This window comes from Canis lupus, chromosome 15, assembly GCF_011100685.1.
Source record: "Canis lupus familiaris isolate Mischka breed German Shepherd chromosome 15, alternate assembly UU_Cfam_GSD_1.0, whole genome shotgun sequence".
NCBI classification, from domain to species: Eukaryota; Metazoa; Chordata; class Mammalia; order Carnivora; family Canidae; genus Canis; species Canis lupus.
This window is the reverse complement of record NC_049236.1, coordinates 33,364,359-33,379,133: the sequence shown is the minus strand read 5'-3', so window position 1 is coordinate 33,379,133 and position 14,775 is coordinate 33,364,359. Positions and strand designations below refer to the sequence as shown.

Here is a 14,775-nt window from a genome sequence, read left to right as displayed (position 1 = left end):
AGGTTCTGGGGCAGCCCTCCCTAGACTTTAGATTACTCCCATGGAGCTCGTAAGGAATCAAAAGTTAACAGAAAAGGTAGGACAAACTTCTCCTTTGTGTTCTTTAAGAGACAAACTCAGTAAATGATCCTTAAAAAGATTTACCAGCCTTTGACCTCCTGAGCAAGCACCACTTACTGTTGGGAAAGCAATCTCAGCGTCTTCGAAATTAAAATCACACATATTAATGTTTCACCATGCTTCTCAGACCTGGAGAGGCCAGCAAGACAGAACCAAGAGAAGCTGGTAGCAACAGGATCTAAAGCAAGTGGAAAGTGTGAGAGGGAAACACAGCCAGCCCCAGAATGTTGCCTTTAAGACCAGGGGGGTGGTCTGCATTATCCAGGTGGGTCCTGACCAGGGAGGGAGTCAGCAGATCCAGAGTGAGCTGCCAGGCTAAGGTTTGGAAGGTTCCACACTTGTTAACAGTGGACTTTCCCAGCCAAGTACAGGCGAATTTGAGGCCAGTTGAAACAAGGAATTGGCCTCTCCCCTCCTTAGAGACTTTTCTAGTTGTTTCTGAAAAAGCCTAAAAGGAAGAAAGTTTGGAATCTAAGACTGCCTAAGAAAAATGATTTGTTTTTGTTGAACAATGGATGATCCAATTTGGAAATGATGCAAATGTAGCTTTTTACTTACCTTCAGGTGTTCAATAATAATCAGCAATTACTCTGTGATACAGTTCTGTGCTGTTCAAAGTTGTGAGAATTAGTCCTTTCAACCTGACTTTGCTCACATCTTAAAGTAGTTTATGTGGATCTGTTTAATGAATGGGCTGTTTTGATAAGCATTGAATAATAGAGGAAATGATCATTATACTTGGGAACAAATTTGTGTGCATTAATTTTCAAATAATTAAAGTGGGAATGGAAAAACATTTGTAGCTACCAGCATTCTCATTTGAACAGTACCTAAGAATGTATGCAATACTAAAACATATTTCTGCAGGATCTTTATAAAAACAAATTCAAACAAACTCTAATCATCTAATTTACATAAGTTTAAATTGCTTAGACTCTTTACAGATACTTTTGTGGAGGTTTCTGTAGATCAGTTGTTCTCAGAGTGAGGTCCCTGGATCAGTAGCATCAGCATCACTTAGGAACTTGTTTGAAAGGCAAATCCTCTGAATTTTTTGGGGGGATGTTTAGTTTGATAAGTTCTTTATAGATCTTGAATATTAGCTCTTTATCTGATATGTCATTGGCAAAAAACAATCTAGCCACGAAACGGGCAGAAGACATGAACAGACATTTCTCCAAAGAAGACATACACATGGCCAGCGGGCACATGAAATAATACTACACATCACTTGTCATCAGGGAAATAGAAATCAAAACCACAATGAGATGCCACTTTACCCCAGTGAGAATGACTAAAATTAAGACAGGAAACAACAAATGTTGATGAGGATGCAGATAAAGGGGAATCCTCTTACACTGATAGTGGAATGCAAGCTGCTGCAGTCACTCTGGAAAACAGTGTGGAGGTTCCTCAAAAATCTAGAACTAGAACTACCCTATGACCCAGCAATTGCACTACTAGGTATTTACCCCCAAAGATACAGATGTAGTGAAACCAAGGGGCACCTGCACCCCAATGTTCCATGATAGCCAAACTGTGGAAGGAGCCAAGATGTCCTTTGATAGATGAGTGGATAAAGAAGATATGATCTATCTATCTATCTATCTATCTATCTATCTATCTATCATCTATCTATCTATCTATCTATCTATCTATCTATCTATCTATCATCTATCCACACTAGAATATTCCTCAGCCATCAGAAAGGATGAATACCTACCACTTACATTGAAGTAGATGGAACTAGAGGGTATTATGCTGAGTGAAATAAGTCAGTCAGAGAAAGACAATTATCATATGGTTTCACTCATATGTGGAATATAAGAAACAGGTCATGGAACTGTAAGGGAAGGTGGGAATGGAGGAAAATTAGAGAAGAAGATAAACCATGAGAGACTCTTAAACTGGGAAACAAACTGAGAGTTGTCAAAGGGGAAGTGAGTGGAGGGATGGGATAACTGAGAGCCCTGAATGTTATACTATATGTTGCAAATTAAATTTAAAAAAAAAAAGAGAGAAAAGAAAGGCAAATTCCTCTCTTCCCCCACCTCTTGAACTGGAAACACGGGTGGGGCTGGAAGTCTGTGTTTTAGCATGTTTAGCATGCTCTCCTGGGGGATTCTTACATTTGTTAGAGATTTGAGAAATGTTACCTTAGGGAAAACTGAGTCTAACTTACATAACTTGGCCTTATGATAACCTTACTGTTAGTCTTTAATCTTCCCACTTTGGCCTTATTGGGACATCATTTACTTAGAACTTTGGAAAATGACCTGACCTCCTTCTGTTACAACCATTACCATCCACCACTGCCACCAAACCAAAAATGTGATATCAAAAGCCAGTATGAAATAGTCTGAGCTCTTGTCAAGGCCAGAAATGATGTGTTTCATTTTAGGAAGAAAGAAAAATGAATAGAGCATTTTTAGCTTTTGGTTTATGGAATGAAGGTCGTGCTTTATCTACTAGTCTCCTCATGCATGCGTGATTGTAAAACTCTCTCTCCCCAGGGGGGATATGATAATGGAATATTTGATCCCCATCCCCAAATTTCCAACCTCTGGTTGTAATTTCTATAAGAAAATTAAGAGTCTACAGAAAGGTCACAAAGTCATTACCGTTGGGGGTGGGGGTGGGGGGTAGGAATAGCACAACCTCTAAGGAGAAGAGCAGCAGGGAGGAATTTGGGATGGGGAAGGGGCATCCTGCAGGATGGGCAGGCCCTAGATCTATCTCTCCTTCAGGACCCTCGAAGCTATTGCCTTGAAAGCAAAGGTGGTCCTTTCCGGCTCAGTTGTGCCCATGAAGATTCTCTCCAACACTGCAGAGGGGGCAGCTTTTTGCATGCTTTTGCCTCCTGCCTGGCTTATTTGATCAGGATAAATTTTGGTTGTTGACAAGGTCACCTGGGATGTGCCTCATGCAAAGTCTAAAGCCCAGCAAGCTAGTCTTCTATCATGGATATCTACATCTGAGGCTGCCAGCTGCGGCATCCTGATTGGTCCTCTAGCTTAAAAAAAAAAAATTAATCCAACATCAAAAATTAGGAGATTTTACAGAAAAATTTGGATTGCAAGCTTTTTAAAAAATATATTTTTATTAACCAATCTGGCAACACTATGTCCATATTGGATCATTTCCATATCTATAGAAAAGGAGTAGATCTGAGGACGGGTTTTCTGTGTCAGATGCGACAAGCAGAATCCAGTTCACCACATTCTCTGCCAGTCCCTACAGTGCCTCTGAGGCTACCATTGGTTCCTATTTATCATTGTGTATGTAGTTTGATTTCCTCCCAAAACACTACAAATAATGGCCCCAAACTGGAAAAACTCTGATGTCAATTATTTAAATAGGACCTCCATCATCAACAGACAAATACCCTGATATGTTCCCCTACGAAAATAAAGGCGCAATTGTTTTTATCCCAAACATAATGTTTAATGAAGCCAGGCTCTATGATTCCATTTATATAAAGAGCAAGAGTGGGCAGAGTTCATCTAGGGTGTTCCAAGTTGGGATGGTAGTTCTTATCCTTGGGGAGAGGCTGGAGTGTGGCTTCGGGGATGTTCATATTCAATTTCCTGATCTGGGCGCTGGTACCTGGGTGTGTTGTCTTTGTAGAGATTCATTCACTGGTATCCTTGTGCTATGTGCATTTTTCTGTCTATGCATGTTCTGCTTGAGTCCAAAGTGTCCTTAAAAAAGTATGTGTGTGCTGAGAGCTCACATCCTGATTTACTTACTTATTTATGTGACTTACTAGCTAATATGTATCTTCAAATAAGCCAATTTCTAAAATTTTTTCCCCTAGTGTTTGAAAAGAGGCTAAGATTCTTAGTTGGGTTTTCTTGTAGGTCTTAGGGTTATAAAACTCCTGGAGAACCATGTTTAAAATTATTAATCTCAATGCCCCTAGATATGTCTCAATCTCTCTGAATTATTCATTTAAGGAAGTTTGCTAGGCGGTACACATTCGAAGCTGTTTCCTACCTGAGATTGTCTTTATTTTGCCATCACATATGAATCCTGGATATGGAATCCTTGCAGCACATATTTTCCTCTAAAGGGTCTATAGACATTTTTACATGATTTTCAGTCATTAGTATTTGAAACAGGAGACCAATGGAATATTGGCTCTTTGGAGGATATTTTATACTTTTTTGTTCTTAAATTTATTTGTGATCTTTTCAACTGATAAATTCATTTCTATGTATTTTTATTTTAAAAAGATTGATTCTTTATATTTGAAGCTAGAAATGCTTAAACAGCATATATCAAAGTAGGTTCAGTTCTGCCTAGGATCTGGTATGTACTCTCAATTAGTCAAAATACTTTTCCCAAGTAAGAAATATTTCTATATTATTTAACAATTATTTCTCTTTTTTAATTTTCTTTTTTCAAGGGAGACCTATTATCTATTGGCTGCGATATTTCATCTTCTCTGTACATTATTTTCATTGCTTTTAACTTATCCCTTGTAGTTAGGGAGAATTTCTTGACATCATTTACTATTTTTCTTATTCTATTTTTTGCAGAGTCTAAATTACTTTTAAGTACTTCTATAATGGCTTTGGCGTTAATTTCACTTTTAAGATACATAGGACTATTTCCAGTGAAATTATTTTTTTTTCTAAACATTTCCATTTTCATGGTGTGGACTCTAGGTTTCTTGAATCACGTTGAAATACAAATTATTCAAGGTTTCCTGAACTGAGGCATGTGATGAATTCAATTGTACACTTGTGGTCTAAAAATTAAAGTCAAAGAATCACAAGTCAGATAATTTCTAATTTTTCTATTTCTTGAAATAACTCTGTTTTAGAGAAAGGTAGCTCTACTGATCTTAGAAATTTTTACTTCATTCTTAACAACCTGTAGACAATTCTACTGGGTTCTGTATTTATTCTATTTTCTGTTCCTATGAGGTATTTTTTACTTGCTTGCCATTGATTTATGGCCATGGAAGAGTTGAACTAGGCTCTGATAATTGGTGGGTTTATGCCAAAATATCTCAAATAGAATTTGTTTTGAAGGAAGAAATGACAAACACAAAAAAAGAAAGAAATGACATATAGTTAAATCATCAGATTGCTTGCTTACTGATTTTGAAGACTAAAAGGCATGGAGAAGGATCTAGAGCCACAGCTGTACTCACAACCAACATTTAGGCTTCACGCCATTGTGGGAATCAAAGACAATAGCTCCTTCTATGCCCAATACTCTGCTTGCTGAGACTTTTAGCAGGAACAAAGTCTGAGGCCTTCCCACATGTAGCCCCTATGCTACTTAAGGGATGAGATGAGAGAGTCCTAAGTACTGGGCTTCCCAATGAGTTCCCAATGTCCTCCTCTTTTTTGAGTCTCAGGACAATGCCGACTTCACCATTTTGAGTTAGGATTGTAGTAGACATTTTTTACTAGCCTCTCTGGATCCATGTTCTATGACCCTTTCTAAAGAGTTGTGATTTGCATTTAGATTTTGTGTGTTTCTATCATGCTTATTCCATGACCAACTTGAGAAGTGGAACACATGACTCGGTTAACACTAACCCCCTCTACTCCACAACCAGATCAAAGATTGTTTAGGAGATGGGTATGTGAGCTAAGCTTGTCCAATCAATGTGACTCTCAGAAATTTTGCTGAGATACTGGGACAAAGACTCCCTTTCCTGATGGATTTGAAAGAGGAGACATGCAGTCCTGGGACCTGTTGTCAGCTGTCTTGAGACCATGGGGGTGCAGGAACTAGTCTTAGGACATATTTGACACCAAGGCAGAGAGAGTGCTCTTAGAAAAACAAAATAAAACGAAACTGGGATTTAGTGACATCTTTGAGTAGCTGAATCTGTCCTCGTTAGATTCTAGGCAGACATTTCTCTATATTTACATTTTTCCAAGTCATTAAATTTCCATTATTGTTAAGCCACTTTCAGTGATGTTTTCTTTGGATACAAATGGGTCTTCACTGGTATAGAGGTAATGGCTCTAGGTCTACTAATTCCTCTTCCTAACTTCCAGATCTTATTCTCAGGAAGAGGGCAGCTTTCATAATTTTTTTTTTTTTTTAAATCCAGAACTGCATAGACTGTATCTGGAGAATAAAATCCTGTAGATTTCTGGTCTGTAGATGGCACCAGTCCTTAATTTAAGTGGTCATGCAGATGTTTTCCAATGTGAATATTATTTTGGTCACCGTATTAGTTTTCCATTACTACATAACAAATTGCCATAAATTTAGTGGCTCAAAACAATACATATTTATTATCTTACAGTTTCCTGTGGGTCAGAAGTCTGAGCACAGCTTATCCGAATCTTCTCATTGTCTCACAAAGCTATAATCAAGGTGGTTGGCTGCCTTCCTTTCTGGAGTTTATGGTCTTCTAATCTCACGTGGTTATTGAAAGAATTCAGAAGGCACTTGGGTGGCTCAGTTGGTTTAGTATCCACCTCTTGATTTCTTCTCAGGGTGATGAGGTGGAGCCCTGCATTGGACTCTGTGCTTAGCACAGAATGTGTCTGAGAAATCTCCCTTTCTGCCCCTCTGCTCGCCCTCTCTTTCAAATAAATAAATAAAATCTTTTTAAAGAAAGAAGAATTCAGTCCCTTGTAATTGTAGAATTAAGGCTCTCCCTTTCTAGAACCCATGATTCCCTGGCACATGCTCCTTTCTATAGGCAGTTCATACCATTGCTTGCTTCTTCAGGGCCAGCAGGACAGTGTTTCCCTCCAGTTTGGTAAAGGTGGAGTCTTGTAGATTTCTTGTAACATGAACACTGTAGTGATGTTCCATGACCTTTGCCATATTCTGTAGATTAGAAGCAAAATGTTGTTCCAACCCGCTCTCTTAGGGAGGGGATTAATTAAGAGTGTGACCTGTGGGGTGGCACATTAGGCTGTGTCTACCACAGTCTTTTAAATTACTCTTTTCAAAATAATTTAACTTTTTATTTATGTAGCAATACTAGATATATCCACAACCACTTGCACCATACTTTCATTTTACTCTTTTTTTTTCTTTTTTTTTTTTAAGAGATTTTATTTATTTATTTATGAGGGACTCAGAGAAAGGCAGAGACATAGGCAGAGGGAGAAGCAGGCTCCCTGCAGGGAACCCAATATGGGACTCGATCCTAGGACCCTGGTATCGCAACCTGAGCCACCCAGGTGCCCCCTTTTTACTATTTGACATCATATTGGTCTGAACTATGATTTTGGTGTTTCTGAGAGATAGAAGCCAGTGGGGAAAAGTGGAAATAAACCAAGAAACTACACATCACAGAAACTCAAAAAGTAGTCGCAACTATGATTTCACAATTCCTTGTTCCTTATGCCTTTGGCTCTGTACCAGCCCATCTGTGTTTGCCAACACCCGACAGAGGCACTGTGGGGTCTGCTTCTTCCATTTAATTGTAGTGTGGGCTGCTTTGAATTTTACTTTGACGTTCAACAGCGGCTTACATTAACACTTAGACTTATATGAATGGATTTCTTCTGATGTTGATTCAGCCAGCAGCAAATTATCTACCTTGGAAAGAGTGGGGATGAGATTTAGGTGTGAAATTCATTTCTGACTGGCGCTGAAGTCCTGGTTTACCTGGCACATTTCATCCAGTTTGACTCAACCAATTTTTAGTAATGACATTTTTAAAGTGACTGAGTTTGCCTCCCTTGTCAGAATTCTGGCTGTGAAAAAGTTAATGATTGCAATAATAACCTTAGAAATGATTTTTAAGAGACCACTAGGGGGGAAAATGAGTCTGTGAATTTTATTTTAAAATGTAGTAAAGCTAGAACAGATAAGTTGGTTGAAAATTATCCTGTTTTTGGTTTTTCGTTGTGATTTAGGAACCATTGTAAGATTTCATCCATGTCTCTGTGTTCTCTGTCCTCAAGTCATAATTCTAGTGTGATTACATCAAAATTATCTCCACAGTAGCCAACTGTGGTGTTACAAACAGAGAATTAAGACTTCAGGAGGTGAATAAGCAGAAGCAGCAGGAGCTCTAGAAATGGAGAGGCATAAACCTTCTGATCTTCTGAAAATGTTCCTGAGGACAGCAAAGGAAATGGGGGGTGGAGAGAAAAAAAACGTGGTTTATTACATAAGCCAGAGTCACTTCTAAATGGAAAGAAGGTGGATCCAATTTTTCTCAAATGGCACTCATGAATCTTTCTCAAGCAAAGGGACTTTGTGAGATGGATCATATTACCGTTGCATTCTATATGGATGGAAACATTTTTCAAAATGCAACATGTGCATATTTTTTGTTATACAGCCGACAGCCATTATATAAAAATAAAATCATTTTTAAACTTTTATGACAAAAAGCACTTTACCTGATTCTATTTTTTCTTTTCTTTTCATGCAAGAATATTTCTCAGGTTATTATTAAAGGGATTATCATAATCAGAAACTGATTTGTGCATGAAATACTGTGGTGAATACATTTATTGGGGAATGGTCAGTGTACAAGGCTGATGTTAATATAGAAAGTTAAATAATCACTTATAATTATTTAGTTCTGTTTCTTATTTCTTTTAGCTGAGATCACTATATTTTGTGGCTATTCATTTTGTTTTACCCTAGGAGTACCCTTTGTGCATCATTAAAAACTCATCTCACAGGGTCAATCAAATTAACTTAGGAAAGATTCCAGGGGTCCACATGGCACTGGCTGAAAAAACAATGTTTTATATTCTTTTCTTCTTTTTAAAGGTTTTATTTATTTATTAGAGAGAGAATGAATGTGCATGAGTGGGACCCGAAGGAGCAGACAGAGAGAGATAAGCAGACTTCCCACTGAGCAGGGAGCCCGATGTGGGGCTCAATCCCAGGACCCTGAGATTATGACCTGAGCCAAAGGTAGATGCTTAACCAACTGAGCCACCCAGGTGCCCCAAAAATGCTTTATATTCTTATTTTCTGCTTTTCATACATAAGGAGAATTTTTTATATGTATGCAATATACTTTAATTTTAACATGGCATCAAGCAAAGATCTTCTGAGCACCATGGGGAAAACTGGAGTTCAGGAATCTCAACAGAGATAAATTGTACCCTAAAAAAAAACTCTTCCTGATAAGTGTGGAGAGCAGTCTATATAGAAGGCCACACGTTTTTGTATCAATCAACATTTTTATAAATGTTTTTATGATGGATTAGAAGTTCTGTTCATCAGATTTATAATGTCTCATGATAGATGGGGAGGCTGACAGAATGGACAATGATCAAAATGACACAAGACAACCCCCTTCACTGATTGAAATTCAAGAAGAGGGTATATGACCGGATACACCCTGAAAGTGACTTAAGTTTTTCTTTATTATATTTTAATTTTAGATATTAAAAATGTTTAAAAGTCATACGAAAAAGGAAATGTGTTTCTCATGTATTCGCTTTCTAACTGCAGCTTTTCATCATGTTTTATAGATTTTTGAAAAGAATGTGTATGTGTACATGCTCATACACATATTTATACATTTTGAATGTATATAAGTAATACAGAAACATGTTACCCTGTGAAAAAATATTATATGTGAAGTCCTGCTGTAGTCTGCATGTGTCCCCCCCACCCCCCCCAAATCCATATGTTGAATCCTAACCCTCAAATATGGTGGTAATAGGAGGTGAGGACTCAGGAAAGTGATTAGGTCATGACCTTTATAGATGGGATTAGTACTGTTCTCTCCTACCACTGGTACTATTCATACTAATTCCCTATAACCAAATATGTGAATTTTTCACATGCCGACCAATTCTCTGATACCAGCTGGGTGTCCTGCAACTCTGTGCAGCTCAGACACGGTCCACCTGAAATAAGCATCAGGTCCCACGAGTCAAGTGCTCAGTCCCACAGGACTGTTCTCACTTCAGACACCAATAACAAGTCCTAGGTTGTACCCTGTATTCTTGATCAATTGGTTACAAATTGAGGTTCCCACAACCTTCTCCTTGGGTGAGATCTGGAAGGGTCCTGGGCACAGGAGCTTCTTCCTCTGTGGAGTTGGGGTACATCAATTTCCTAGCACATACATGGGAGCTCTCCAAGCCTCTACTTTAGGGATGTCTATGGAGGCTTTATACGTCACCATGATAGATTATTATGCATCATTAAAAACTCATCTCACAGGGTCAATCAAATTAACTTAGGAAAGATTAGGCCCTTAACTTAGGAATGATGGCCCTTCTTTCCTCCTCAGAGAATAGAGGATGGAGTTGAACATTCCAGGCTGCTAATTATGGCTAGTCTTTCTGATGACCAACCCCATCCAGGAGCTATTCTGGAGCCCACCAAGAGTCACCTCATTAGAACAAAAGACATTCTTATCACCTAGAAAATTCCAAGGGATTTAGGAGTTCTCTTTCAGGAACCTGGGTCAAAGACCAAATGTTAGAACGAAAGATGTTCCAAGCACCCCTATTGCTTGGGTAGTTACAAGGGTTTTAAGAGCTCTGTGTCAGAAACCAGGGGCAGAAACCAATATATATATATTCCTTATTATTTCACACCTTTAAGCACCATTGTGCAAGCTTTTAAAAATGTAATCATGACTCTGTTGGTGTCGTTGTCACCTAACTTGTAGCAAGACATTGCTAAATGAGAGTGGTTTTCCTCTATCCCTACTTTTGGCATTTGTATCCTTTTTCTTTTTTTGGAGTGGGGCTGCTTTCCTTCTCTCTTCTGCTTGACACAGAACAAAGGCTGGTCAGTCAGAACACTTTATCACTCTGGCTACATGTGATTGGTTAGTAGTTGACAAGCATTACAATCCAGGTCAATCAAGACTTTGGCTGGGGTTCAAAGAAGCAGATGCTGCTTGATCTTCAATCATATGCCATGAAGATGGCATCAACTGGGTTTCGCTCACAGCCATATTTGCAATGATTTGGAAACAGCTTCTCAAAAGGTGAAGTAAACTCAAGGAAGATAAAGCATAGGGATACATAAAGCCAATTCTAATCCCTTATAATTTCCCAGCTATGTCGTAAATTCTCCCCTTTAAAAGCCAGGTTAGCTAGGTTTCTATCACAGATATCCCAAAGAGTCATAGTTAATATAGAAATAAGGTGTAGTTAAAAGAAATGGAGATATTTAGCTTGTATAAGAGACAACTGGCAGTGTAAGAGAACTCCCTCCCTGCACTTAAACAACTGTTGTGTGGTAGTAGTCTTATTCTGAATAGCTTCATACTAGAATTAGGCTGTAATTTAGAGAGAGGTACATTTTGGCTCTAAATAAATAAAAACGTCTAACACTTAGGGCTGTGTAAGAATGAAGATCTGCTTTTGCAGGCATTCGGGAAGCTACATCCTGGAGCAGTAATGTGTCAGCAAGAAACTTCTATGCCATACAAAGAATACCTGTGGGTGTGGCCTAGGTCTCAGTCCTCAGGTCATTAAGGGTGGCAATAATGGGATGAGGGAAGCACCCATTGGAAGATCGAGGTCTAGCTAGGTTTCAATTCATACAAGATTTAGCATATGTCTCCAGGGAAGAAAATAGCTAACAATCTCAGTTTACATAGAAAGGTCTTTTCATTGTTTCTAGAGTAGCAGCTAGCATGATGGCTTGTCGCTACTACTATTTACTACCTAGATGAAGGAAAAATCTTGGCCCTGGTAGATCATAGCAGCTTCCTCCAACCATCTCCACTCTGAATTCATACAGGGCCCACAAGTTTAAGCCCTTCTAAGTCACTGGAAACTCACAAACGAATATGCAGAGAACTTTTCAGTACTTAAAAAAAATCTTCCAGGACCATGCACCTGTAGGTCATAACAACAACAATAACAAGATAAAAAACAGTTTATTGTTCATGTTTTATATTTTAGGTATTGTTCTAAACCTTTTCTCAAACTCCATGAGGAAGGCATTATTATATCCTTGTTGTATAGATGTAGAAGTTGAAGTTCCAAGAAGTAAAGTACATTGTCCAAATGTCACTCAACTCTCAGCTAATGAATGGCAGAGCTATAATTCAAATATAAGCTTATCTGACTTCTGTTTCTCTTAATCAATGTACTATAAACAGTCGCTAAATGAAGGACATCAGAAATTGTAAGTCAGAAGGCATAATAATGGCCTCTTTGTCATGTGTAACAAACCTATTCATACCGGAAAGCAGCTGTACCTCAATGACCACTCACTACCATATACACTTCTCATCTAAAACTGTATTTGGGAAGACCATATGAATAAAGTCTTGATATTTATCAGGACAGATCCTTCATATTATTTAGTTCTGGGATTATTTCAAGTGAACTCTTGCTATTCTCCCAAATGATTAGGTTTCAAAATGTTTAAGACCCAATATTTAAGCATCAATTTGATGTTCATCCCATTTTCTTGTCAGCTGAACCATGTATTTTTGAATTTGTTGCAAGATACACAAATAATTTTAGTTCAGTGGATCCATAAAGTAAGGTTAGCTTTGCTAAGTTTGGCTAAGTTTTGGCCCTAACAGTTATCTCCTGATATTGGCATTGCCCAGAGATTTGGGAAATGGAAGCATCCTCCACTCATTGTTCCCACATGTTTTCCTTGGTTCTGAATGTGGTTTTACTTTGCTGTTTTTCAGATACAATTGTCTCATTAGAAGGTCTATGGCTGTGTTATCCTGGCTCATTATATCTATTTTTTTCTCGTATTTTATTTTTTAGCTTTTAGATGCCCTTGGTCAAAACTCCCACGCGTGCTTCCTTCCTTTCCCGTGGTTTCTGCCGGCAGCAAAAACAGTCTCAGAAATTTCCAGCTGGCTGAGAACAAAGAGAAAACCACAGAAAATATGGTGATAATAGCTGCTGCTTCTGGCACAGGTTTCTCAGGGGACTTAACTTCTTAGGCCCCATAGATAGCAAAGAATCAAAAGCTGGGAGGAGAGTAGAGAGTCAGCAGTTAAAAACTCCTTCATTTTTTCAGTCATGGATAGAAAGCCCAGTGAGATTAAATAATTTTCCCAAAATGATTTAGCTTCTGGTATGATGCTGGCATTAAAATCCAGGATGCTGACTCTGAGCTCAGTGCTCTCACCAAACCCCATCACTGGCCAAGCCCTCGTTATAAAGCCGTTCATAGTGTCGCTGAGGAGGATGACACCACCATGATGTTTTATGACTTGTTCCTTCATCAGTCAGCATTTCAGGCATCCTCATTTATTCCTTTTTCAGGTAAGCCAAGACATTGGAGGACCTTATAACCACTATCTGTGATACCAGAGAACTTAATGGTGAAACTTATTCTGGCAGCTTTGTCTTTGACCGTTTTTTAAGAATTTTCTATCCTGTGGAGGTCTGAGCAACAAAAGGGGTCATCTGCATCAGAATTAAACAACTGTCTTAGTGCATAGACTTGTGTAAGTCCACAGCACCTGTTGAGCTAAAGAAATAGTGAGACACAGTGGCTTTTGGTTTGCGAGAAACAAAATGAATGTACAGTCATAAAAAAGCTCAATTTTATGGATTTATGTATTAGATCTTTATTATTAATATTTTTCATTATTTATTTCATAGATTTTTTGGATCATTTTGTATCTGACTGTGCTCCCCCATTTCTGTCTTATCTCTGAGACTCAGTTCCCATAAGCATACCAGAGATTATTCTGCTTCTAACATTTGGTTCATCAGCCACAGTACTTTTGATCAAATTGTGCTCCTAAAATATCCCAGTAAAAGCCTATATTAACGCATTTTTGGTTTATACTTTGCCTATCTGCAGTAGCCTTTTCACTATGCTCCATGTGATGAAAGAGCTCCGGATTGGAAGTAAATACTCATTTACTACCTCAGTTTAGCAAGCATTCCAATATTAACCAAAGCCACACCAATAGTGACAACAATTGTGGAGTTGGTACTTTGTGCCAGGATCCAGAGGCAGTATGGTGACTAAGACATGGTTGTTGCTAATTTGCGGGTTCCTTGAGGGCACCCCTGGGCCCCGTTTGTCTTACTGCTCCTCCCTGCACCTGCCCTGCATCCTGCATGCAGCAGCATTGGGATTTGGCCAAGCACAGATGATGTGGAAGGGCTTTCCGATAGAAGCAGGGTTTGAGTGTGGACAGAGAAAGGAGGTGGGCCTGAGGACAGAAGGGTTTGCTGACCCGGAAAGCTGAACTGACTTGGGCTCAGCCATGTCTCATCAGCAGCAAGGCCAGGGCGAGGCAGGGCCCTAAGGGGATGTGTGTGGGGATCCTGATGCCCAGGAGAGTACAGTAGGAGAGACCCAGACACACAGGGCGCAACTCTGCAGCATCTTGCAGTGAGAAGAGTAAGGTGATGCCAATGAGGATGAGAGCTTTTCTTTGGTGAGCATTTCATGTGTGCCAGACACTTTCCATACATTCTTTCTATGAGTCTGACAAAGGCTCACACATTAAATCTAGGCTACAATTGTATCTTGTCCTCACGAAGAAGTTAATTGAGCTGCTCATGGTCACATGGCTGGTAAATAGTAGAACCAGGTTTAATCTCAAATCCATCCAACTCCAAAGTGTCTGCACAAATGGTGTACAAATAGGTTATACTCTGCCCTCAGACACCTTCACAACTGGTTGCTCCTGGTCAAAGTCTATTCACAGAAGGATTGTCACCGGGGTGAGATCCTTGCTCTTTTCCAAATTGGAGGAAAACTATCACTGGAAAAATCTTTCTTAGT

The 14,775-nt window shown here is 39.0% G+C and overlaps 1 protein-coding gene across 1 annotated transcript in view; it reads right to left on the bottom strand.

The window, feature by feature from the left end:
* PLEKHG7 (pleckstrin homology and RhoGEF domain containing G7) overlaps nt 1-13,271 on the bottom strand; it is a 78,436-nt gene extending 65,165 nt beyond the window's left edge. The window contains 2 exon segments of the mRNA XM_038559169.1: nt 12,816-12,881; nt 13,156-13,271. Of these exon segments, the coding sequence (XP_038415097.1) occupies nt 12,816-12,881; nt 13,156-13,271 (182 nt within the window).
* Nucleotides 13,272-14,775: the final 1,504 nt, after the last annotated feature.